The sequence below is a fragment of the Triticum dicoccoides genome, chromosome 3A (genome assembly GCF_002162155.2).
Source record: "Triticum dicoccoides isolate Atlit2015 ecotype Zavitan chromosome 3A, WEW_v2.0, whole genome shotgun sequence".
NCBI classification, from domain to species: domain Eukaryota; kingdom Viridiplantae; phylum Streptophyta; class Magnoliopsida; order Poales; family Poaceae; genus Triticum; species Triticum dicoccoides.
Genome location: NC_041384.1, coordinates 708,006,375 through 708,030,592, shown reverse-complemented (window position 1 = coordinate 708,030,592; position 24,218 = coordinate 708,006,375). Strand labels below are relative to the sequence as shown.

At 44.8% G+C, this 24,218-nt stretch overlaps 1 protein-coding gene and 2 pseudogenes across 1 annotated transcript; 1 reads left to right on the top strand and 2 right to left on the bottom strand.

The window, feature by feature from the left end:
- Positions 1 to 3,032: 3,032 nt before the first annotated feature.
- Positions 3,033 to 7,954, top strand: LOC119273392 (two-component response regulator ORR24-like). The gene is made up of 6 exons (XM_037554564.1): positions 3,033 to 3,171; positions 3,267 to 3,419; positions 5,826 to 6,185; positions 6,271 to 6,347; positions 6,678 to 7,616; positions 7,711 to 7,954. Exons 1-6 carry the CDS (start codon positions 3,033 to 3,035, stop codon positions 7,747 to 7,749), a joined length of 1,707 nt encoding a protein of 568 aa, XP_037410461.1. The 3' UTR covers positions 7,750 to 7,954.
- Positions 7,955 to 15,155: 7,201 nt separating this feature from the next.
- Positions 15,156 to 21,084, bottom strand: LOC119270364 (annotated as a pseudogene).
- On the bottom strand, positions 16,494 to 17,739 carry LOC119270363 (annotated as a pseudogene).
- Positions 21,085 to 24,218: the final 3,134 nt, after the last annotated feature.

Sequence of the window (24,218 nt, the reverse complement as noted above, 5' to 3'; positions counted from 1 at the left end):
TAGTGGAGGCGCCCCTTATTAGCTTTTTGGACAAGCTAAAGGGGGAGGGGGGTTGGAGGGAGGACTCCCCCTCCTTGGTCGATGCACCAAGGGAGGGAGGCTCCCCCTCCAAGTCGGCCTCCCCTTCCCCCACACCTATATATATATGAGAGGGGCCCCCTAGAAAGACAAGTCGCTTTGCCTCGAGCGCCCCTTCTCTAGCTCTAATTCTAGTTTAGAGTTGTTCTAGATTTTTCTAATCCAGATAATAGAGAAGCCATGTGTAGTTCTCTTCCTCCCTCCCCTAATTATCAGGCGATGCTAAACTCTGCATGGCGAAGCTCTGCCGAATCGTGAAGCCCGTGCGCGTGCAATCCATAGAGAGCCCGTGCTTTCGGTATTCGGTTCAAGGGATCATCCTGAACGGTTCGAGGGACTTCAAGAACGATCTACACTAACTCTTCTTCCACTTCAACTCGAAGTTGGTGACAATCCCATCTAACCTTCTATGCATCTTCATAGTGATCCGGAATCTTGATCGTAGGGCGATTTTTGGTCTTCTACTATGTTTCCCAACAAATTGACATCACCAAATTTGGGGTGGATCTTAGTGGAGTATCTCTAGAGTACCCATAAGGGCATCGTACAATGGTACAGGACCCATGAGGTGATTCGTTGTATGGGTATAGTATCCGACCTATGCAGAGTCAAACGTCAAACATCATCGTAAAAAGTAGAAATTTTCCATTTCCATTGGGTGGGTCATCATCTTCTTCAAAAACAATTTCCTAAAAAGAGAAAACCATTATATCAATGCATCATGTTGGACTCCATTTAAAGCAATGACCTTAAGTGGTGCCTCTAGGTCTTTCTATATAGAAATCATTGGGTTCCAATCTTGCCCTCCAAATCCAAACTTTTTTATTCTTACGACATATATTTGTCACATAGTACATTATCTCCTTTCATCTTCATTTGTTATGTGTCGGGTTGAATCATTTCATTTCCATTTTTCACGTGGTGTGCTAACTCCTTTCATCTCTCTTTGTCGAGTGGCGCTTTGACTCCTTTCTTCCCCTCTCTCATGTGGCACATTGTGTTCTTTCATCTCCAACTGTCATGTGGCACATTGACTCCTTTCATCTCCGTTGGTCAGGTATTTTTAAGCATTTTTCCACAATGATAGTAAGCGCTACCGCATCCCTTAAATCATTTTAATAGGATTTGTCAGATCATATGTTGGCATTTCATAATATAATTATTCATGTCCATGAATAATGCGAGTTGTAGGGAAGTTCACAGGATATCATTGATCTCTAATATTTTGCAAAAAAGAACAAGAAACGGCAGCCATTGCATGCCTACTTCTTCAAGAATGTATTTTAAGTGGTTGGGAGTTCCACTCGTCCAAATCACACCATATCATTTTGGTCCAACACTTACAGTTTAAATTAATTTTTTTCATTGCTTCTCTATTTACGCGTGATGCGCTCAGAATCAGTATGCATTGTCATGTTTCCTTTTGTGATTGCTTCAAACTGATTGCGATAAAGTTTGATCGGATCCTGGACTCCGTCGAATCTGGGTTTTTGAAAATAGTTGAGGTGTATTTTTGTTGGAAATGATCATAAGATGTTATCTACTGCACCTAGAAATTTTCATGCACACAAAAGGACCAAGATCTACATTTAGAAATAGCAAACAGCACATGCATACAAATCTACATACATGGTAAAGTATATTTTAAGAGAAGCTTACACATATGTAAAATACATCAATTACAAGTCAAACTATTTCAGAATATATTAAAACTTTTAAATAGGATTTTTTATCATTTAAAAATATCTTGGTTCACTGGGCCGGGCCTCCAAATTGCCTAACTCATTCAACGGATCATCTATTAGTTTATATATATATAGTGAGACAATGAACATATGCTTTTGGTGCACCGAAACAAATTTCATGAGAATAAAGGTGAGGTATTAATTTGAGATATGACTTGAACATCGCCAAAAGCCTCTTTTGGAATACAGACGATATCATCTAGCTCCAACGTTGGACCACAAGAAAGTTGACATTTGACACTGGAATGGGAAAAAAAACTGATTTTTTTATGGAGAGTAATGAAAATAAAAATGGCAGAAACTACAGACATCCAACCCCTGGACCACAAGAACTCCACTCTTCTATCCCTGTATTTCTTCCTCCCTTCTTTGTAAACGATATATTTCTTTCTTTGCTTAATACATAGGCCTGACACCTCATAATAAGCAATCATTTGGTTCGAATTTGTGTGTCACGACTCACTTACTCTCGTCCTTAGCTAGGGTGCATCCGGTACTCCCTAGTCTGAAACACCCTTGAACTTATCTTCTTGAAGTGTTTTTCTTCAGATAAAAATGCCCTTGTCATATTATTTTTCCACAAAGTGATAAGTGGAAAAGGACTTCCACTCCTTGAGTTTATATTAGGCCCTCACATTCTCACGTTGCCATGCAAAGGTAGGTAGGAATCTGACGATTGAGACATGAACGCTCTGTCTGTTCCCGGTCAAAGGAAGCAGGAGCCTCTCCTTTTTGTAATTCAAGATCATAACATTTGTGTTCCAGCATTAAACATTTGGTGAGAAAAGAACAAAAGCAAAAAACGGCAACACAACCCGTGGTTTTGCTCACCTCTCATGGAAGGAACCATGGGCTGATTGCACAAGAAGACACGCACATTGACATCGCCAGATCAAATGGCCTAGCTGCAGAAATTAAGGAGTAGAAACTAGCGCATGCACACTCTGGACCGCAAGACTTCCACTCCTTCCCTTGACCCCTCTACCCCTATAAATAGACGCCCTGCATCCTCCAGCCCTTCTCACCACTCCTCTGAAATCCGGATTGTTAACTTCAGTTGTGTCCTGAGACGAGGAAGCTAATAGAGGTTTTGGGTTGTGTTCTTAGCTAGATGGCTGTGAGGTTTGTGTTGATTTGTTTTTTACTCAGTATTTTTCTTGATGCCGTTTGCTTTTCCAGGTGGGAAGAAGTTCGGAGAACATGGCCACGATGGGTGGGGACCGAAGGCAGATGATGGAGGATGCGGCGGAGGACAAGTTCCCGGAGGGGTTACGCATCCTCGTCGTCGACGACGACCGCGTCTGCCTCACGGTACTAGAAGCCCTCTTGCGCCGTTGCAAGTACCAACGTGAGTCTCTTGATCCCTCCATTTCGCCATAGTCCATTAGAATCGATGCCTTGTGATCTATTTGTTTCTCGTGAATAATGCTTGCCGCTATGCAGCAACGACGGTGATGGATGCAAAGACGGCGCTGAGGATGCTCATGGCAGGGAAGCAGCAGTTCGACCTCGTCATCACCGACGTGCGCATGCCGGACATGGACGGCTTCAAGCTCCTCGAGCTCATCCGCCTCGAGATGAATCTGCCCGTCATCAGTACTCTCACAGCTCTCAATCCAAAGTCCAACTTTTGTGTTTTGCATCCATGAGCATTGACAATTGTTCTTAACAACGTGCTTTTACTCCTCAATCTTGGAGTTACCCTGAGAGGATATTAATTTCTTTGGGCAGCATGTGAGATCCTATATATTTAGGACGATTTTATGAAGCCACGTACACATGCACGGCACCCGCACTCTATTTCTAACCTGGAAGAGTTCTAAAGAACGGGATCCCCATTGAGTCCGAACCAACGGGGTGTCGGGGTCCCATCTAACCGTTCATCCGTCCGATCGGATGGCTAGTGGGGTAGGAGAGCAGAGGTGGAGCGACACATGAGTTAGTAGGGGATGTATTGTCGGTTTCTAGCCCAAACCAATGGCATCCTATTCAGCCATCCGTCCGATCGGATGGCGAGTGGGGCGGGAGAGCGGAGGTGGAGCGACACATGAGTTAGTAAGGGGACGTATTGTCGGTTTCTAGCCCAGACTAATGGCATCTTATCCAGCCATCCGTCCGATCGGATGGCGAGTGGGGCGGGAGAGCGGAGGTGGAGTGACACATGAGTTAGTAGGGGACATATTGTCGTTTTCTAGCCCAAACCAATGGCATCCTATCCAGCCATCCGTCCGATCGGATGGCGAGTGGGGCGGGAGAGCGGAGGTGGAGCGACACATGAGTTAGTAGGGGACGTATTGTCGGTTTCTAGCCCAAACCAATGGCATCCTATCCAGCCATCCGTCCGATCGGATGGCAAGTGCGGCGGGAGAGCGGAGGTGGAGCGACACATGAGTTAGTAGGGGATGCAGTGTCGGTTTCTAGCCCAAAACAATGGGATCATATCTAACCATCCATCCATCAGATCGGATGGATGGTGGGAAAGGGGAACAAGCGTGGATAGCACGTGATTATGAGATCCCAATTATTGTTTTTAATAATTAGGTTGATAGTGTTTAGTAGGCTAGAGACATGGTCACTCCAATGGCTAATTTGTCTTAGTGAGAGTCTGTGTCACTCCAATGTAACATAGTTTCCACATCCACATGTTCGATGGGCGTCTTTTATGGACTATCCACAATCTAATTTTATAAATGTGTAGTTTGGCTTAGTGAGAGTCTCTATCACTCCAATGTAATGTAGACCCCACTATCCACGTGTTCGTTGGTTGTATTTATGAACATCTAGAATTTAATTTTATATCATCTCAATTAGTTGTAAAATCCTACCAATAAGAACGAAAACTATAATCTATTCATATTTCATAATATGACCAAGTTATATTTAGTTGTTTCCAAAGCTAATATTAAAATTCGTGTTCTACCAATCACACAAAGTACACAATTGCACCACATCTGTTTGCTAGGGGTTTCATGAATACTACAATTAAGAAATACCTATGTTGTATTGATATTATTAAGATTGAGATTACTACTCATGTTCATTCTCCTTAAAGTTGTTACTCCTTATGACTATTTACTCTCGAGAATAGCATATAAAGTAGGAGTGTCACTTTTAAGTACATACATCCAGTAGGTTAACCATGGGTAATACCTACAATACTGCATTTTTGTTGACTTTGAACCAGCACACTAATTTATAGTCAAATTACATTCACAGAAAGTGCAACCACACGTACTTATTTTCCTGAATCTCTACTATTAATGCCCAAAAATCGTCCCAGATAATTCTTGCCCAATCTCCGCCTCGCCCACAGTTGCATGCAATTAATTAGCTACATAGTAATTTACACATGTCAATTATCTAGACATTAATTTATGGAAAGTATCATCGAGCATTGGACGAGAGGACCATGTTAATTATGAAGAGTATCATTCTTTGGACAGGAGTATCACATTAATTATAAAAAGTATCATCAAGCACTGGACGCGAGGACCACATTAATCATGAAAATTATCACGTAGAATATGTATGCCCCCATGGCAAGCACAGACAATTAGCTAGTTGCAATAAAAAAGCTATTGACAATGGTGCTTAACATTTAAAAACTAATATGAGTGTGATCACTTAAAATGCTTAGAGCATTACATGGGCCGATAGATGTTACCTAGTATGCTAGAGAAACATGGTTGACTGCCAATAATATTACTTGATCTTCAGGTTCACCAATAGTTAGACATGATGATGTGTTTTCCCTACGCGGAACATGTCGTGATATGGCTTAGGCATTGTGTTAATGTTATTGTTTCAGCCATTATTTCTGTATCTTTATATTGAATGTGTGAAATTTTTCCCATTTAGTCTGCATTGAAGCAGAATTATAAAATTGAACATTGAAATGCTTTTTTTTGTCTATAGGCACTTTGACCAAAACATATGTACACTTCATAGAGTTTTGTGAATTTCTAAATTCTAAATCTAAGTCATTGGTCATATGGCATGCAGTGCTATCCGTCGATTGCGACAAGAAGGTTGTGATGAAGGGGATAGAACAAGGCGCATCCGAGTTTATGGTGAAGCCAGTCCATACCCATGAGCTAAAAAACATATGGCAACATGTTCAAAGGTGGAGAAATCCCAAAGCAATAAGCCACATCAGCGATCATGACAGTGATGTCCAGAGAGTTCAACCAGCGACTGCTGACAAGAGTAAGTTATCGGGGAATAAGAGAAATGTTGGAGATGATTCTAACAAGCACAATGAAAGCACATGTGTATCCGCCACCCACAGAAAGCCCAGGGTGACATGGACAATTCAGCTGCATAACAAGTTCCTAGAAGCTATCAACCAGATCGGCCTTGATAGTAAGAATTCACATCTTGTGCCTCATTCATTGACAATGTTGGCTGCTCCATCTTTTCATTATAATTTTTTATTACATAATTGTAGGGGCTGTTCCAAAAAAGGTATTGGAGCTGATGAATGTGGATTACCTCAGTAGAGAGAATATCGCGAGTCATCTACAGGTTTACTTTCGACCTTTATGCTTAATTTCTATGTTTTTCTTACTATTATTCGTAGTCTAACACTTTGTCATATATAAGTGCAAGCTTGTATTTTCCGGGGAAGATATCAGTCAAAGCTCTAGTGATGCAACTATCATGAAGTGTAATTTTAATTAAATGTTTCCCTTAAAATGCGAGGCTTATCTCATATAATGCAAGCCTCATATTTTTAGGAGTATTTTTACCCATGCAACATCATTAGTTCTTTTTGTACTCACATATTTACTGTTATTTTTTTTCCGATGAGCATCCATCTCATACCTTGTTATTTTGTCTATCTTTTTATTTCAGAAGTATAGATTGCATTTAAAAAAAGTCAACTCAAATCACTCTGGTGATGCATATGAAAGATGGAACTCATCGTACAACATGAACAACAAGGGCAATTTCATGCATAATCATGAACATGGAAGATGGAGTGCGTCCTCTAGCGACACTTCCTCTTGGAGTACAAACAACTATGGTGCAACAGGTCACTTGGCTCCGGCGATGAACACCCAAAGCAACTTAGACATGGGGTCATACCTCCATGATGGTAGAATGCTGAGGTATGTTGGGAAACAACCGTCGGATGCAAGAAGATTCACAGGTTTTGGTGACCCTCCCGTTAGCCTATACAACAACATACCCAATGAGATAATGTTAGATGAATCTCCTTCATTCAATTATAGTAATTCCTATGCTGACCTCATGTGTGGCAAGCTAATGGAGATAAGCAAAGGCAAAACCCCTTCCAATTGTCAAAGTTCATTTGCAAATACAACAGTTGGTGGCGGGAGGTCTCTTGTCGCATCACAGGTGAGCTTCCCACAGATCAACCAACTAGAGAGCTATGCAATGTCATCTGGCCGGTTGCCTCTGCAAAATGAAAAGGCACCATTCATAAGCAACACCACATTAGTGGGAGGCTTCACTGAGCAGATGGCACCATTCAACATGGCAAGCAACACAAGCTCAGTAGGAACGATGTTGAATGGTAGCTCTGCACTTGATGCAAGTAGAACTTCAACTAAAGATAATCATCTGGTCAATAGTGAAAGAACTACTTCGATGCTTCACAACCTTCAGACAGACGATTTCTTCTCATTGACTCAGCTACTTGATGGCGGGGATGGAGCTAGCATTCTTCCTATGCAAGAAGGCACACTTGATCAGCAACCTCTTAATGATCAACTAAATGAAATCAATGCCTTCTCAGTGGATGATATATTTTCCAACATGAACCTGGAAGTAAGAGTTTTTCTCGTTTGTATGAATCTATGTGCTGCATATGAATTGTTGAGTTGGACATGTGTACTTAAGTAACACTTTTCTCTCAATGTAGGATTTCACGGGAGATGATCCTATCGTGGAAGAAGCATGATAGTTCTGTATGTTAGCCTGCCCAACGCATGAGATGCTTGATGAAGAGTCTCATGCTCGAGGGGGCTCTTTAAAGCAATAGAGTGCTTTGACAAGTTTGCAAACATAGTGATATGTGTAGCCATTTTCATATACCAATGGTTGTTTGAGATACACTTTCTTTAGCATAACATTGAGAATTGGCGTGTTCTGCACAACAAGCATAAACACCATCCCTTGGAGACTGTTGTGCGTAATCTTTATATTTATCTTTACTAAATATTAAAGGGAGAATTGTTTCTCCATGTTTTATCGTTTGTGATGGGATCCAGATCTTTTTTCGTCCGACATGGGACTAATGTTTTTCGTTCGCTGCAAATCCTCTCGTGCGAGATTGCTCTTTAGCCAGTCGAAAAACAAGATAAAAAAGGTGTCCGGGTGGGAATCGAACCAGCAACCAGTAGGTGTTGTGCCCGCACTCCTCGCTAGTATGACAAGCTAACTTTTGTGGAATATTTGTAGGGAAACGCTTGGGGCCGGGGCGCCGGCCGAACGCTCGGCCGGTCGCACCCGAGCCTTACGATCGTTTTCCATCATGCGTTACGGGAGCGCTCTTTTTTTTTTGAGCAAAACAGGAGCGCTCTTTAAATCGATTTTTCCAGATGCATCAAGGGAGCCCTCCTCAAATCGGTTTTTCCACGTACGCCTTCTTCTTCTTTCCTACAACTCTGCAACTGCTCCTTTTCTTCCATCTTCGCCTCCATACGCAGCGCACCGCGATGACGTGCCCTTGCTGGTAGGGCGAGCCACGGCGGGGGCAAAGAAGACGACATGACGGAGAAATCACAACGGGGAGAGCTGCAAGAGGCCGTGTGCAACGTTGGTGACCATGGGTGGCACGCGACCAGCCATGGCGAGCGACCAACCATGGCATGTGACAATGGAGACATTGTTGGAACCATTCATTTTGAAAGCCAAGGGATGTTACATCCGGCGACGAGGGATATTACAACCGACAATTTTTTTTATTTGGAACCAACCACATGATTTTGTCGCTGATTTTTTATTTGCTGCAACCAGTGTTTTGTTTTGCTACTTCCATCGTTTTCATTTGCTACTACCGGCGACAACCTTTTCTTGCAACACAATTCGTGAAGATGATGCAACCTTGATGACGGGCAAAAACCGTTTTTGGCTGCAAATCATGATGTTTTTTTGCTACCACCGGCTACAAGGTTTGTTACCACCATACATGGCGCCCGGCGTGACGTTTATTTTGTTTTTGCTACAACCACGTAATTTTTTTTGCTGCAACCGGCAACTACGAAAGCTACATCCGATCAACATTTTTGCTACAATGCCGACGGCAGACGGCAGCGGTAAGCTTTTTTTGGTGGAAGCGGTAAACTTTTTTGCTACAACCGGCATCGTTTTTTGCTGCAACCGACGAGAAAATTTGCTACATCCATTCATGGCGGGAATGCGACCCGGGGCGGTGGCGACGGTTATTGCTGCAACCGTCGTTGTTATTGGCTACGATCGGTGAGGTTTTTTGCTACATGGCGTTGACTGGTGGCCGTCGTTCGTGCAACCCCGTGCAGCAAGCGTCGATGAAAAAAAGCTTCAGCGGGCATGGATAAAAGTTTCACCGGTGTAGGGAAAAGCTTCAACGGCGAGGTGCATAAAAGCTTCAACGGCGTGAGAAAAAGCTTCAAATCAAGGTGCGAGCGGTGGTGCTGAGAGCTGTGACCGGCGGTACGATGGTGCTTCGATGGACGTGTTACAGCGGCGACGGCTAGGTGCTGCAACAGCAGAGACGTCAGGCGGCACAATTTTGCTACTAGGGGCGACGTCGTACTATTGAAACCGGTGAGGACGGGTGCTACGAGGGCGAGCATCGGCGACGGGGGCAGTGACAGGCGTTAAGGCAAGCGGACAGGACGCCCGGCGAGCTTGCTGCCTTAAGGCTACTAGCTACACGTGGTGGGGCGTCATGGCTTTTCCTTTGTTTCCGTAATGAAGCAGTTTTTTTATAACTCTAACGAAGCAGTTAGCGAAGGAAAAGGCTACGTGCAGATCCGTGGCTGTAACTTAAACCAATCGTACGCCAGCGGTGCGACCGGCCGAAATTTCGGCCGGCGCACCGGCGCGTATCACTGGCCATATTTGTAGCGCAGGAGTTAAAGAAACAAACAGCAGTGGCAAAACATAAAAAACAGTTAACAAAAAATTGTGCGTGAGTGGAACCAATCACGTGACCTCCCGTGAGTTAACAACGTCTGCCACCGTAGTTCTTCGATTTTTCTTGTAAAAATTGCAGCAGAATATTTAAACCTTTTTTAGTTTTCAAACTTTTTTGAAAAGAAGTGATTTTTTGGAATAATAAACTATTTCTGAATTTTTGGAATTTTTTTGAAAAAAGGATTCATTTCTAAAAAATAAACTAATTTTTACAAATGCAAATATTGTTTAAAATTCTGAACATTTATTGAAAAAAGAAAAACCTTGAATGAGTAAATTGAGCTAGCTCGTACTTCTGTCTATTACCTCTGTCCATCATTGTTAAGCCAGGTGCACTGATTATGTCCGTTATTTTTGGGTCATTCATGAAAAATGCTTGATTTAATCTCCCCAGCAGATTGTTATAGAACACCAGCCAATGCATGCAATGGGTTTTCTTTCCTCCAATTGGTGCATTGTATGCGAGCCCAATTATCCCACGTGGAAGCCAAAATATAATATTTACATGAAAACTGCTTCTTCACGCGGTCACTGGCTACAGTTAGATGCATTTAGTCTTCGCATGAGGTTGTATCTTGGTCGTAGAGTTTTGGCCCTCGAGCCCTTGAAACCTAAATGAGAGGATTTGTTTGCTTATGAAATTAAACAACCGCTTCTTATTTTCTTACACTAAATTTCATCAGTTTATATTTTTTTAGAGAAAAGGCGCCGGCCGAGCCCGAGGGGAGCTCGAACCTAACCCGGCTTTGAACAAAGCCATCAACCGGCCAGGATTACAGGGAACAAACAAACAAAAAGGAAGAAAGCGGAAACAGGGGATACAAGGTGCAAAGAAGAATAACTCTAAGGCAACAACCAGCGGGCAAGACCAACCCGCCGTTGCCAACACCCGTCGCTACACCTACACAAACAACCAACTAAGGCCACGGGAGGAGGGTACCACCGTGCGAGTATTGTGATCGCAGAATGCCACCGAAGGACCAAACATGGGCAACAAAGATTTGTCTCTGCCATCGCAAAGGGCCACTGCCCTTTCACCCAGGCTCGATGGGTGCCGCACCGGCGACCAGCAGAGTCGTTCCCCAAGAACCCAAATCAAGGCGCCCAAGCTGCCCAAGGGGAGACATCAGGAGCAGACCCACACGCAACGAGGACCGTACCACCCAAGCACCGTCGACGGCAGAGGCGAGGCAGAACGCCGGACGAGAGATGTTGAACGAAGGCGCCGAACCACGGAGAAGGCCGAGAATGGCAGCACAAACTGGCTGCCGACGGGCCTGGCCACCACACGCCGCCCCCGAACCACCGCCAACACCACCACCGCTCGAGCAGCCCCCAAGCGACGCCTTCAAGAAGGAGCACGCCACCACGGTGCCGTCGTCGCATGGAACAGGGGGTTCTGAGGCTTTCACCTGAGCTCCAGGGAGGGATGGGAGGAGGGGATCCTCGCCGAAGCCTTCAGCAAGGGAACAACACCCAAAGGCGCAGCCTTCGGTGTGGCCGCCGCGCCGGCCAAGGGATTCCCCCGGATCCGCCTCCAGCCACCAGATCCGCAGCACTGGCACCCGAGGGCGGCGGCAGGAGCCACCAGGGACCGGATCCAGAGTAGATCGGAGTAGATCGGGGTCGGAGACGAGCTTCACCATGGCGGACCAGCAGCCCGCGGGGGGCTACCGCGACAGCCGACGCCCACCGCCTCCACGCTGCCCGCACGGCCGGGGAGGAGGCCCACTAGCACCCGCCGGCGCTGCCCGCCGCACAGGCCGCGCCGCGCGCCACCACCCAGGGCCGCCGCCCTGGAGACCAAGGCGCTCCACCCGCGATGGAGCCGCCCGGATCCCCGCCGCCACCTTCACCGGTGCCACGCGGCCGCGCCGGTGAGCACCTCTGGCGGCGGCAGAGAGGGGGGGAAACGAAGGCGAAACGAGACGGGGAGCTAGGGTTCGCCCCCGAGTCGCCTCAGAGGAGGCGGCGCGGGGGGGGGGTGTATCAATTTCATCGGTTTATATACGTTTGCAAGTTGTATGAAAAACAATAAACCGCTCCGAGAATCGATAGAGGATGAGGAGTGGGTCCTGATTATCCCTGGAGAAATGAACACACAATTATTTTGCTACAGTTGAGTAGGAAGGATTTAACTCACATATCTCAAAAAGAAAAAATTAACTCCCAATACTCTGGATGCTTTGTACACAGGATTGTCGGTGAACATGAGATAGTTGGTATATATGATATAACTTAATGTATAATTGCAATCCGACATTGTTTAACTTGGCCGTGTTGTAAGTTCATCAGCTGCACATTCACAACCTAGATTTAGGGTTAATACAAATGATTATAAGTTCAAATATAGTGGGGAGTTCCCTTAGGGCAACTGAGTGTGTCAGTTAAACTACTTAATGAGTTGATATGTTGTGCTTGAGCATCCAATGTTTCCTAAATTGAAGTACATATCAATTTTCATCCATGTTGTAACGCACGAGCATATGTGCTAGTACAATTCTTATGGTGGAAGCTATTACAATAGGGTTAGCATCCTGATAGTCAAAACATTAATGTTTCTTGAAGCCTGTAGTAACAAGGCACACTTTATACCTGGGACAAACTTGTTTGTGGCCCATCACGTTTTTACCTCGAGGTGGAGTACTAAGTGACAGGTGTTACTCTTCATTACAGCCGTATATTCTTCATCCATAGCTTTTCTTCAATTTTTCACTAGAAGCCACAACTAAAGACATATAGACATTTTTTAAGATTCTGAACATTTGTTGAAAAAATAAAAACCTTGAGTGAGTAAATTGAGCTAGCTCGTACTTCTGTCTATTACCTCCGTCCATCATTATTAAGCCAGGTGCACTGACTATGTCCGTTATTTTTGGGTCATTCATGAAAAATGCTTGATTTAATCTCCCCAGCAGATCGTTATAGAACACCAGCCAATGCATGCAATGGGTTTTCTTTCCTCCAATTGATGCATTGTATGCGAGCCCAATTATCCCACGTGGCAGCCAAAATATAATATTTACGTGGAAACTGCTTCTTCACGTGGTCACTGGCTACAGTTAGATGCATTTAATCTTCGCGTGAGGTTGTATCTTGGTCGTTGAGTTTTGGCCCTCGAGCCCTTGAAACCTAAATGAGAGGATTTGTTTGCTTATGAAATTAAACAACCGCTTCTTATTTTCTTACACTAAATTTCATCAGTTTATATACGTTTGCAAGTTGTATGAAAAACAATAAACCGCTCTGAGAATCGATAGAGGGTGAGGAGTGGGTCCTGATTATCCTGGAGAAACGAACACACAATTATTTTGTTACAGTTGAGTAGGAAGAATTTAACTCACATATCTCAAAAAGTAAAAGTAACTCCCAATACTCTGGATGCTTTGTACACGGGATTGTCGGTGAACATGAGATAGTTGGTATATTATGAGACTATGGCAGTATGATATAACTTAATATATAATTGCAATCCGACATTGTTTAACTTGGCCATGTTGTAAGTTCGTCGGCTGCACATTCACAACCTAGATTTAGGGTTAATACAAATGATTATAAGTTCAAATATAGTGGGGAGTTCCCTTAGGGCAACTGAGTGTGTCAGTTAAACTACTTAATGAGTTGATATGTTGTGCTTGAGCATCCAATGTTTCCTAAATTGAAGTACATATCAATTTTCATCCATGTTGTAACGCACGAGCATATGTGCTAGTACAATTCTTATGGTGGAAGCTATTACAATAGGGTTAGCATCCTGATAGTCAAAACATTAATGTTTCTTGAAGCCTGTAGTAACAAGGCACACTTTATACCTGGGACAAACTTGTTTGTGGCCCATCACGTTTTTACCTCGAGGTGGAGTACTAAGTGCCAGGTGTTACTCTTCATTACAGCCGTATATTCTTCATCCATAGCTTTTCTTCAATTTTTCACTAGAAGCCACAACTAAAGACATATAGACATTTTGAAAATGTAGCTATCTGGCCATATTATTGCGCGCCGTCCAAAAGGACCAACAAAGCATCGAAATCATGTCCAAATCATGTTTCAATGCAAAGAGGGAACACTTTGGTCAATGCAAAAGAAATCAGTGAAGCTAGAGGTTTTCTAGGTAAAATTATGAATTTTTCTAACGCTAGCCCACATGACCTTCACCGGGATACATGAGAAAAAGATATGGTCAACGTTTTCTCCCTTCCCACGGAGAGCGCACAAGCCATTAGAAGGGCCATGTCTCTTAGCCACCAGTTCATCAGTAAGCAACGTTCCCAGACAGCCCCCCAAAGAACACTTTAGTTTTAAGTGGAAGTAGGATATGCTAAGGGAGGCAGAAGTGCTCTAATACCGACCATTGACAGAGCCGTAAAAAATGCCTGCGTGCCCTTGAGAACTTCTACGAACCCTTGAATTAAGTGGGCCCTTTGAGAACTTCTACGAACCCTTGAATTTAAGTGGCATGCTTAGTTTTGACCCTCCCGCATATGGTTTCAGACAGTACGCTGATCCATGGGGCCCGATCTGTGTAGGGCTTTGACTGGACGTGAGAGGGGACAGACCATGGTAAATTCAATTTTGGTTTGTCTTAGGATAGGTCATAGTGACTAAGGGTTGAAACCCACAGGGAGCGAATTGGAAGGCACTACCAACCCCGCAACTATGTTGTTTGTGTAGCTATATTCGCACCCAAACCATAATTTGGAAATGGTCTGTTCTATCTGTTGCTAGGAAACGAGAATAAAAGGAGTTTTAGCTAACCTACAAATTAGAACGCGGAAATAAACTAAGTTAGAACATAAAGTAAAAAAGGGGGTTTGAAACTGTAGGATTGAATGGAGCGAAAGGTGGTGTTAGGCTTTGGTCTCATTAGTAAACACTATACCGCAAACATGTGCAGCTTCACATGGGTAAGAAGGTGTAGATCATGCGATGTGGTTTCTCGTCCAAAAGTGAAAGGAACCAGATTAACATTAGGATCTATGTAAGCTTGCTAAGCTCTTTATCTGCTTTTAATAATGGCACACATAGGATGTGTCTGAATGATTTGAGGCACTCTGCTACATGAAACATACATACCCAAAGGGCCCCTCCTCTTTCATGATACGTCAAACATCTTTAGCAAAGCTAATCAATGTCATGCTTAGGCAATCGGCATAAACAATATCTTACGCAGCTTCGATTCACCCCAAACTAGCCACATTATCCAAATTCATACCAATTTTTATGTCACATCATAGGTACTGGTACATTAATCTTCACTTCCCGAGACTAACAATATTGTAAGTTATCTGTCTCCTCTTTTTGTAAAATGATCCACTGCAACTTCTCACTCTGGAAAGATGTGACTAAAATCATTCTAAATTAGTTAAAAATCTCCTAATTCTTTGTTCCCTTTTTTGGGTAGAACTGATCCAGATGGCAGCTTGCTTACTGTGGAAAGGAACTAAAAGAAGAACCTGCAGACACAGGTGCCACATATATATTCTCCCATGTAGACAGAGCCAGCAGCTGCCTTTCCAGAAAGCAATTGTCTTTATAAGATGTGCTGCATCCAATATGGCACAGGAATCACACAACTATGGGGAATGCCCATCTATTAGTGTACGGGTGTATTGCTCCCAGCTAGCAATAGCTTCCTCCATGCCCATGTGCACAACATAACTGGAGAATACTGCCCAGTGACAACAAATCTTGCCCAGAAAAGGACTGTCCAGAGAGAGAGAGAGAGAGAGAGAGAGAGAGAGAGAGAGAGAGAGAGAGAGAGAGAGAGATCCTGGCAAGCAGGCAGGCTGGAGTGGTAGAGAGAGAACGGTGGTGATTAATGGCTGTCCAGTCCAGAGTATTTTTCTAGGCTGGCTTCCAGTGCGGCCACATGCTCCGTGTCTGCCTGCCTGCGCCCAAACACCCAATAATAACCACCCAATTTGTCTGCTCCTCCATTTATCAATCCAAAACTAGCTGTAGCATGCCCGCCTAAACTGCGAATTTTGGCACGCAGTGTACCATCATTGCAGAATTTCCACACGGTTGGATCTTGCTTTTCCTTGGCTCTCGAGTGCGTTGCCGTACAGACAAACCTCTGGTTAGCATCTTCTGCGAAAATGTACAAACATTAGAAAAAGAAACTAGCCACATGGACACCCATGATGACGCCAGGGCACAGACCAGCATCGAGCTTACCAGCAGAAGCCACCTGATGAACCTGGAAAACCGTGTCAAGTGCCGGAATGCCAGATTCAGAATTGCAGCTGTATGGTCGTCGGCAGAATGGTGTAGAGTTGGCTTATGGTCGTTGGCTGGTTGACAGGACCACCTACATGAAATAAACGGTTGTTTAAGAAATGACTAGATGGATTTCATGCTAGAGTGCCGGTAACACTTGTGAAAAGTAATCTAGATGAGGTAATGAAGGGCGTCCAAAAATAATAATATGGCATATAAACACTTGAGCTCATTAACATACTTCGTTTCAACTTTTCTTTCTCACAGGCATAAGCTTGTTTTTTTTCGAGAAAACGCAAATTGCGTTTCATTGCATTGAACAGGAAGACATCGGGGGTACAACCTCCAGAAAGGAGGGACACACACACACACACACGACCGTCCTCACCAAGTGACTACAGCTAGGTGAGGAGGTGCCCTCAACTACAGACACTCAACGACATTAGGCCTCGCCCAGCCTTGCCTCCAGCCAAAATGGCGAAGCAACCGAGACTCGGAGCAACAGGGCAGCATCACTGCCATTGCAAGACACTTCCAGGGACGAATGCAGCTTCAGGACTGCCCAGGCCGACGTACCTCGCACCCATGTGCCTAGAGAGTCGGCGGGTGAAGGCAGGGCCTGATTGGAACTGGTGTAGCATTCATTGGGGAGCGCCAGCGCAGGCAAACGTTGCGACCTGCTCCTTGTGTAGCAGTCTACGCCAGAGCGATGCATCGCCAACCACCATCTGTCGCATCAAGAACTCCACTTGCAGCCAAAGCAGCGCCATCAAGAGGGGAACGGCGTTGAGACGCCGCCGCTGCCCGGTCCGGGAGGCCGGACCTAGGATTTCTCCCGGTGCTCGAGGAGGAGGTCCGGTCAGGGTCATGCCAACGCCTCCAAGGAGGTGACGGCACCCTCGGGCGTCGCCGTAGACAGAGCAGGTCGTCGCCGCGCGGGGATTTCGCCCCGACCCAAGAACGAAGACCTTAGATGCAGTGGCAGACCAGGCATGGCGCAGAATCGTCGGAAAAGACCAACACACATGGGGGAAGCCTAGAAACGTTGTCGTCGCAGGAGTGGGCACCGACCAGCGCAGCTCCAGCAGGCCGGCCACCATCGGGAGCGCGTCCAGCAGGCGGCAGCAGCCACCTGCACCGCGCCGCCGCCGCGCTGGCCCGCAGCCTCCGCCGCCAGGATCCGCCGGGGCACAGCGGAGCAGCAACCGTCAGGGTCGCCGCACGCGTGCTTACTAACCCAGCGGCAACCGCCGGCGGCGGCCGGGAGGGGTGGGAGGAGGGAGAAGGGTTGGTGGGGGCAGAGCCTGGGCGGGCTCGTGCGGCCCAGATCTGGGCGCCCTCAACTCTGCCGCACGCATCAGCGGCCGGCGGCCGCCATGGCAGCGCCACCGCGCACGCAGTCCACCCCATCTCGACCTCCCCGCGAGCAAACGGCCGCCCGCCGCGCCACCGCGCGCTCCCGCCGCTCCAGCGCGCCCAGCAGCAGCGCGCGAGCACACGAACGAGGGCCCCGCCGCCGCCGTCCACCGGTGAGGGCTTTGCCCGCCGGCATCCTCTGGCGACGGCGAGGAGAGGGAGGGGAAGGAGGGGAGCCTGGGCGGCGGCTAGGGTTTTGCCTCCCGAGTCGCCCCTGGGAGCGACGCGGGGGCTGGGAGGGGTCCCTGGTCAGTATAGCACCGGCATAAGCTTGTTTGGCTCAGAATAATAACAGAGTAGTATGATACATACAGCTTGTCCTCCCGTTTATTTTATTTAATTTTCTATTGCTTAAAGGACGAAAACCTTTGGCTAAAATCTGATTTTGTTTTGCTTATCTCCAGTAATATACTTGCAAAATTAGTTCAAGAGTGATCATCAAGCCACAAACAGCATAACAATTATAGAAGTTCAGAATTTGAACAAAAATTTGAAGGCCAAATGAGGAAATTCATCCGACATACTATGTAAATAGGTTCAATCACTTAATTACTATACGAGGAGAAGTGTGTAACCAGACAGATACCTGCATCGTGCTTGAGCGAGTCTGCATGACAGAAAATAGTGAAGGGAATGTGCACCTTTGGTGATTTAGTGGATTTTTTTCTTGGACAGCATAGCTTCCACCATTCCTTTGCCACCCTTTACCCAACAATACTATGACCATGGGGCTTCATCAATCCTTTATCTTGCAAAATGTCCCTAACTTTGACTGCACCATCCCACATGTCTTGATTTGCATACAGGTTAGAAATTGTCACATAATAACCACTGTTTTCAGGCTCCAGGCAGAGCAAATGCTTTGCGATGGACTCGCCCATCTTGAGTTCAGCCTTGTTATTGCAAGCACTTAACAGTGCACCCCAAACTCCATGTGATTCCTTGGATGGTAAACTCTCCACAAATTTATGTGCTTCCTGCAGCCGACCAGCACGACCAAACATGTCTACGATGCATACATGGTGTTCGGCTGTTGGAGTAATCCCAAATTTCTCTGACATAAGGTAGTAATACTCCCATCCTTCGTTAGTGAGTCCAGAGTGACTGCAAGCTGACAAAAGAGCAATAAAAGTACTACTTGTGGCTGTCATCCCAGACTGAATCATCTTGCAGAATAGTTCTATTGATCGCAACCCATGCCCATGAAATCCTAAAGCTGATATCATGGAGTTCCAGCAAGCAATTGATTTTTCAGCAGAGGATTCAAATACTCTGACAGCAACGTCGAGTCTTGCGCACTTACTGTACATATCAACTAGCGATGCTGAAACAAAAACATTATTTTGAAGATCAGACCTGACCACATGCCCATGTATGCTCTTTCCATATCTAAGATCCCCTAGTTGAGTGCAAGCACAGATGATACTGACTGTACACATTTCATCAGGCACGAAGTCTTCAATCTTCTGATAGAACTGCAATGCTCTCCAGCCATCGTTATTCCGTGCAAAGCCAGAAATCATACAATTCCAGGAGCACAAATTTATATCTCCGGGACTATAGAAGATTGACTCGGCACTTTCAGTATCTGCAAACCGGAAATACATGGTTAACAGGGCATTCTTCACCCTCAAATTGCATGCAAGCAAGTGCTTCAGTGACATGCAGTGGATGGACTTTCCTAGGGAGTGCAGTTTAAGAGTTCCACATGCTGATAAAACACTAACTAGTGTAATGCTGTCAGGATTTAGTGGCAAAGATGAATGCATGAACCGAAAGGCTTCCAAGGCGTCACCATGTAGTCCATTCTGTACACAGCCTACTATGGCTGTATTCCATGAAATAATATCTGATGCCAACATTATTCTTTCCAGCAGCGCTAAGGCAGCCAGTGTGTCCCCGCAGCATATGTACATGTGCATCAACGCATTAACAACTGAAACTGCACTCACAAATCCATACTTCAGGATAACAGAGTGAACTCCTTTGCCAAAGCTAAGGTCTTCTGGACAAGAGCATGAAGATAGAACAGCAAGTATAGTGGTCAAAGTGCACTTTAAACCTTCAGAAAGCAGCTCTTTGAACATAGCTTGAGCCTCTACTCCCAATGTGACATCTCTTGAGTAACTAGAAAGCATTGTGTTCCATGAGATCAGGTCTCTTACTGGCATTGTCCTGAACAAAAGCTTAGCAGTAAATGAGTGATGGCATTTCATATATAAGCCAAGTAAGCTATTTCCTATAGAAGACTCCTCATGCAGAAGGCCTTTTCTGACTATGTATCCATGGATCTCTTTCCCTTCACGGAGTGTCCTTGGTCAGCACAGCCAGAAATTACAGTCACTAAAGTGGCATGATCTGGCTGGTACCTGCATATCATTTCATGGAAAACAAAAAGGGCTTCGCTGACCTTTTCATTCTCCACCAATCCCTTGATCATAGCATTCCATGATACCAAAGTTTTACTTGAAATGCCTGCAAAGACATTCTCCGCATCGTTGGAAAATCCAAGCTCTGAATAAAATGTTATCAGAGAATTCGCCACCGAGCAAGATGCAGTGTCCTCGTAACCAAGCTTGACCACACAGCCATGGACAGACTCCCCAAAGGACAAAGGATCATCTGTGTGAGAAGCAGCTGAAAGGACAGAAGACAGGGTCACCTCATCTGCCTGAACCGCCAAACGGATCATCTCCCTGAAGTAACAAGCTGAAACTTCAGAAAGTCCATTGAACGTGCTTCCACCTATCATAGAATTCCATGAGGTGGTGTCCCAACACGGCATCCTCCAAAACACAGCCTCCGAAGTGCAGAAACGCCCACACTTCGCATACATGTCCACGAGAGCATTCTGAAGGTTCAGGTCAGTGTCGAGGCGTCTCTTCACGGCCGCGGCATGGAGCGCCGTCCCAAGCTCCATGTCTCTGGCACGCGACGCCCCCGACAGCATGATGACCATGGTGGCCGAATCGAACGCCCCGAGCACGCACACCATCCGCCGGAACAGAACAACAGCGTCACCCAGACGGCAGCTCCGCGTCAGAGCATCGAGCGCGGCGTTCCACAGGATCACGTCTGGGCGGGCGGCCTCTTCGAACAGGGCCAGGGTGGCACACGCATCGCCCCTCCTCCTGGCGTAGGCCGTGAGGAGGGAGGTGCGCACGGGCGGGTCCAGCACCGCGCCGGACTTGAGGGACGCGCAGTGGAGGGCGGCGACGGCGTCTGCGGCCGGGCGCGCGCCGTCCCTGAGCGCGCGCACGATGGAGCTGGCCCGTGTTCCGTGGGGCATTCCGTCGAGCAGGTGGCGGGCGACACCCTCGCCCCCAGCGGGCGCATGGTGGAACAGTGCTGTTGGTACGTGAAGGCCCGGGTAGGGAATGCGGGCGAGGTCGGCTGTGGCGGGGAAGGTGAGGTTTACGGCGGCGAGAAGCCTGGGAGCTCGGCGTAGCATCCACCGGCGCAGCGCGGCGGCTCTCCTCGGAGCTCGAGGGCGAGGGTCCCAAACTGTGTCACACGTTTTTTCTTGTTTGTTTTCTTTTTTTGAGGTGAAGCTCACACGTTTTTTAGGCGGAAATGTTATTTGGATGACGTTTCCTGGGAGGCCAACCCAGTGAATAGTGAAGTCTTATTTGGTTACAGATTTGTCAAGAGGATTGAAGGGGATTTACTTTCAAAAAAAAGAAGGGGATTTTGACGTGCAGAGGATTAAATCCACCTCAGTCCCTACTAAAATCGCTGCACAACAGATTTGTAGCGTTCCCAATTAAAAAATGTATCGCACATAGTTAGGCATCATGTGCGATGTATACACGCGATTTATCCATGCGACAGTATGTAGTTTATCATGTATGGTTATTCTGTAGGGATTATGACCGACAAAAAGCTATCACACACAGTTTGTATTTAGGCACAACCCATGACTTCTATAACATGTGTGTAATAAGAGGGGCTTAATAGCATTATTATGCACCGTTTGCATAGTACTGAATAGAAAATAGCTTTTACTATACAAGCCCATATTTTCTCAGTTTTCACCATATTTTTTTTCAATTTAGTGTGAACCGTTCCACGCTCAAAAACAATGTAGTAATTTATTTAGCCCCATATTGCTTACCGAGCTAATTTTTTGTTACTTTAGAAGAAGAGCTGCACAATGTCTCATAAGAAATCTCTAACCTAAAGCAAAAAAATGAGTATGATTCCATTCGGCTTATCGTGTACTAGCTCTAATCCTTCATTTACAGTCCACGGCAGCACATACTACAAAGAAGCCTACACGCCCGACATGCGTTCCTGGCAGTTGGCTAGACATGTTGGCAAACAGGCTCACACCCACTAACTAAATGGGTCCATTGTGGTTTACATAGCCCCGGTCAACGGTAATCCTCCATTTCTATTTCTAGTGAATGAAGGATTTACGTAGGCCTCCTAATCCCTGTGCATGGGCCGGGGATAACCTCGAAACACCCAACCCCTAAACCCCCGCGGGCGCTTCTGGGTCGGCCCATGTGCTGAGCGTCCTCATTTTTTCCTTTCTTTGTTATTTTCTTTTTTTCTTTTCTACTTTCTTTTTTTTTTGCATCTTGAAAAAAATGATCGGATTGCAAAAAAGTTTTAAATTTCAAAAAATAATCCTGAATTCAAAATATCTTCTTTAATATAAAAAATGTGTACGGACTACAAAAAATGGTCTGGATTTTCCAAAAAGTGCACGTATTTCATAAATGTTCCTGGATTTAAAATAATCAAGTATTGAAATAATGTCCACAGATTTAAAAAAATTCCGAAACAGTTGAACTAATATTCCCAACATCATAAATGCTCATAAATTTGACATATATTTCCAGAATTTCAAAAATTATTCTCGCATTTTAAAATTTTCTCGTATTTCAAAAAAATTCATAAATTTAATTTAATTTCGTAATTATTTTTTAAAATTAAAAAAACACGTATTCTAAAAATATTCGTGAATTCGATAATTATTTGAGAGATAAAGAATGTTCATGATTCCAGAAATACGAAGAAGACTGAAAACTCTTCATGACTTAAAAAAAAATTCATGTTTTTTAAAATAATGTTTGAGGATTATGTAAAGTTCGTGGACTGAAAACATAAAAAAAATACAAAAATCCTGGAAGGAAACCAATAGAAAAATAGAAGAGCCGGTTCTAGGAAGACATAAGTCCACTAAATGGGTAGGTCCATATTGTGTCGTTTTGTTACCAGCGGTATGCGCGATATAGGATCTACTGGATTGAGCGAAATCACTAATTGAGGAGTACTCATCGCAAATATTATTCGCACCTTCTCAGGTTGTGATAAATGGCGCACTGCATGTGTGTCACTTATTGTAATCCGGAAATTTTCCCTTTTTTCATAGATTTGTTTATTTAAAATGTTTTATCTCTTAAACCTTGTGTCCAAATCTCGAACCGCTTTTACCGTTGAATTCCTCGCATCGAGATCTTCAAAATTAGATTCCATGGTGATAAGTTTTGATGAATTTTTTTTCATGAAAAAATTGGACGAAAACCCGAAGCAGAAGCACATTTTTTCCCTTTCTGAAAGAGGCACGACCCTGCCTCTCACGAAATTACAACTGTGCCTCTTGCGGAAGCATAACCGTGCTCTCACGAAAGAAAGAAAAACATAAAACATGTTTTTTTTCGTTTCCGATAAGGCACGGCCCTGCCTCTCGCGAAAGCACAACAATGCCTCTAGCGGGAACAAAACCGTGCCTCTCACGAAGGAAAAAAAGAAAACACATTTTTTTGTTTCCGAGAGGCACGGTCGTGGCTCTTGCGGAAGCAAAACCATGCCTCTAGCGGAAGAAAAAAAAATAGAAAACATGTTTTTTTTCGTTTCCGAGAGTCATGGTCGTGCTTCGCGCGAAAGCAAAATTGTGTCACTCACGAAAGCAAAACCATGCCTCTGGCGGAAGAAAAAAAACAAAAAATGCATTTTTTTTCTGTTTCCAAGAGTCATGGGCATGCCTCTCGCGAAAGCAAAAATGCGCCTCTCGTGGAAGCAAAACCGTACCTCTTGCAGAAAAAAAAACGAATTTTTTCATGCAATCTTTTTTTCTATTTTTTTATCCAAAGCTAACGAAGACCGGTGAAAAGCCAAAATGTGAAAAAAAAAACCCAAGGAAAACCGTTTAAAAAACCAAAAACATGTGCGGAAAAATAAATAAAAACTAATCCGGAGGAAGCGCGACACGTGGCGGGTGGCTGAGAGCGCGTCAAGTGGCGCTGATAGTTGTGAGGTTCCCGAAGGAGCGCTCGTCAACTAGTTGCTCTCTGGATTGAGGGATGTCCTAAGAATTCTTAGTGGGCCGTTGGATGTGATATAGTTTTTGAAAATACAATATAGTTTTATTATTTGTTTCTGATATTTTATTTTTCATTTTTACCTTTTTTCAGCTTTACTTATTTTCTTGTCAATAATCTTCAGAAATTACAAATATTAGTTCTCAGGACAGCAATTTCGCAAAATGATTGTTTTTCACAAAATATCTTCAGAATTTGAAAATAAATGTTGTTTCAAATTTCATTCACAAAATGCATTTTTTTGGGAATTTTAAAAGGTCTTCTTATTTTTTCAGAAAATTTTCAA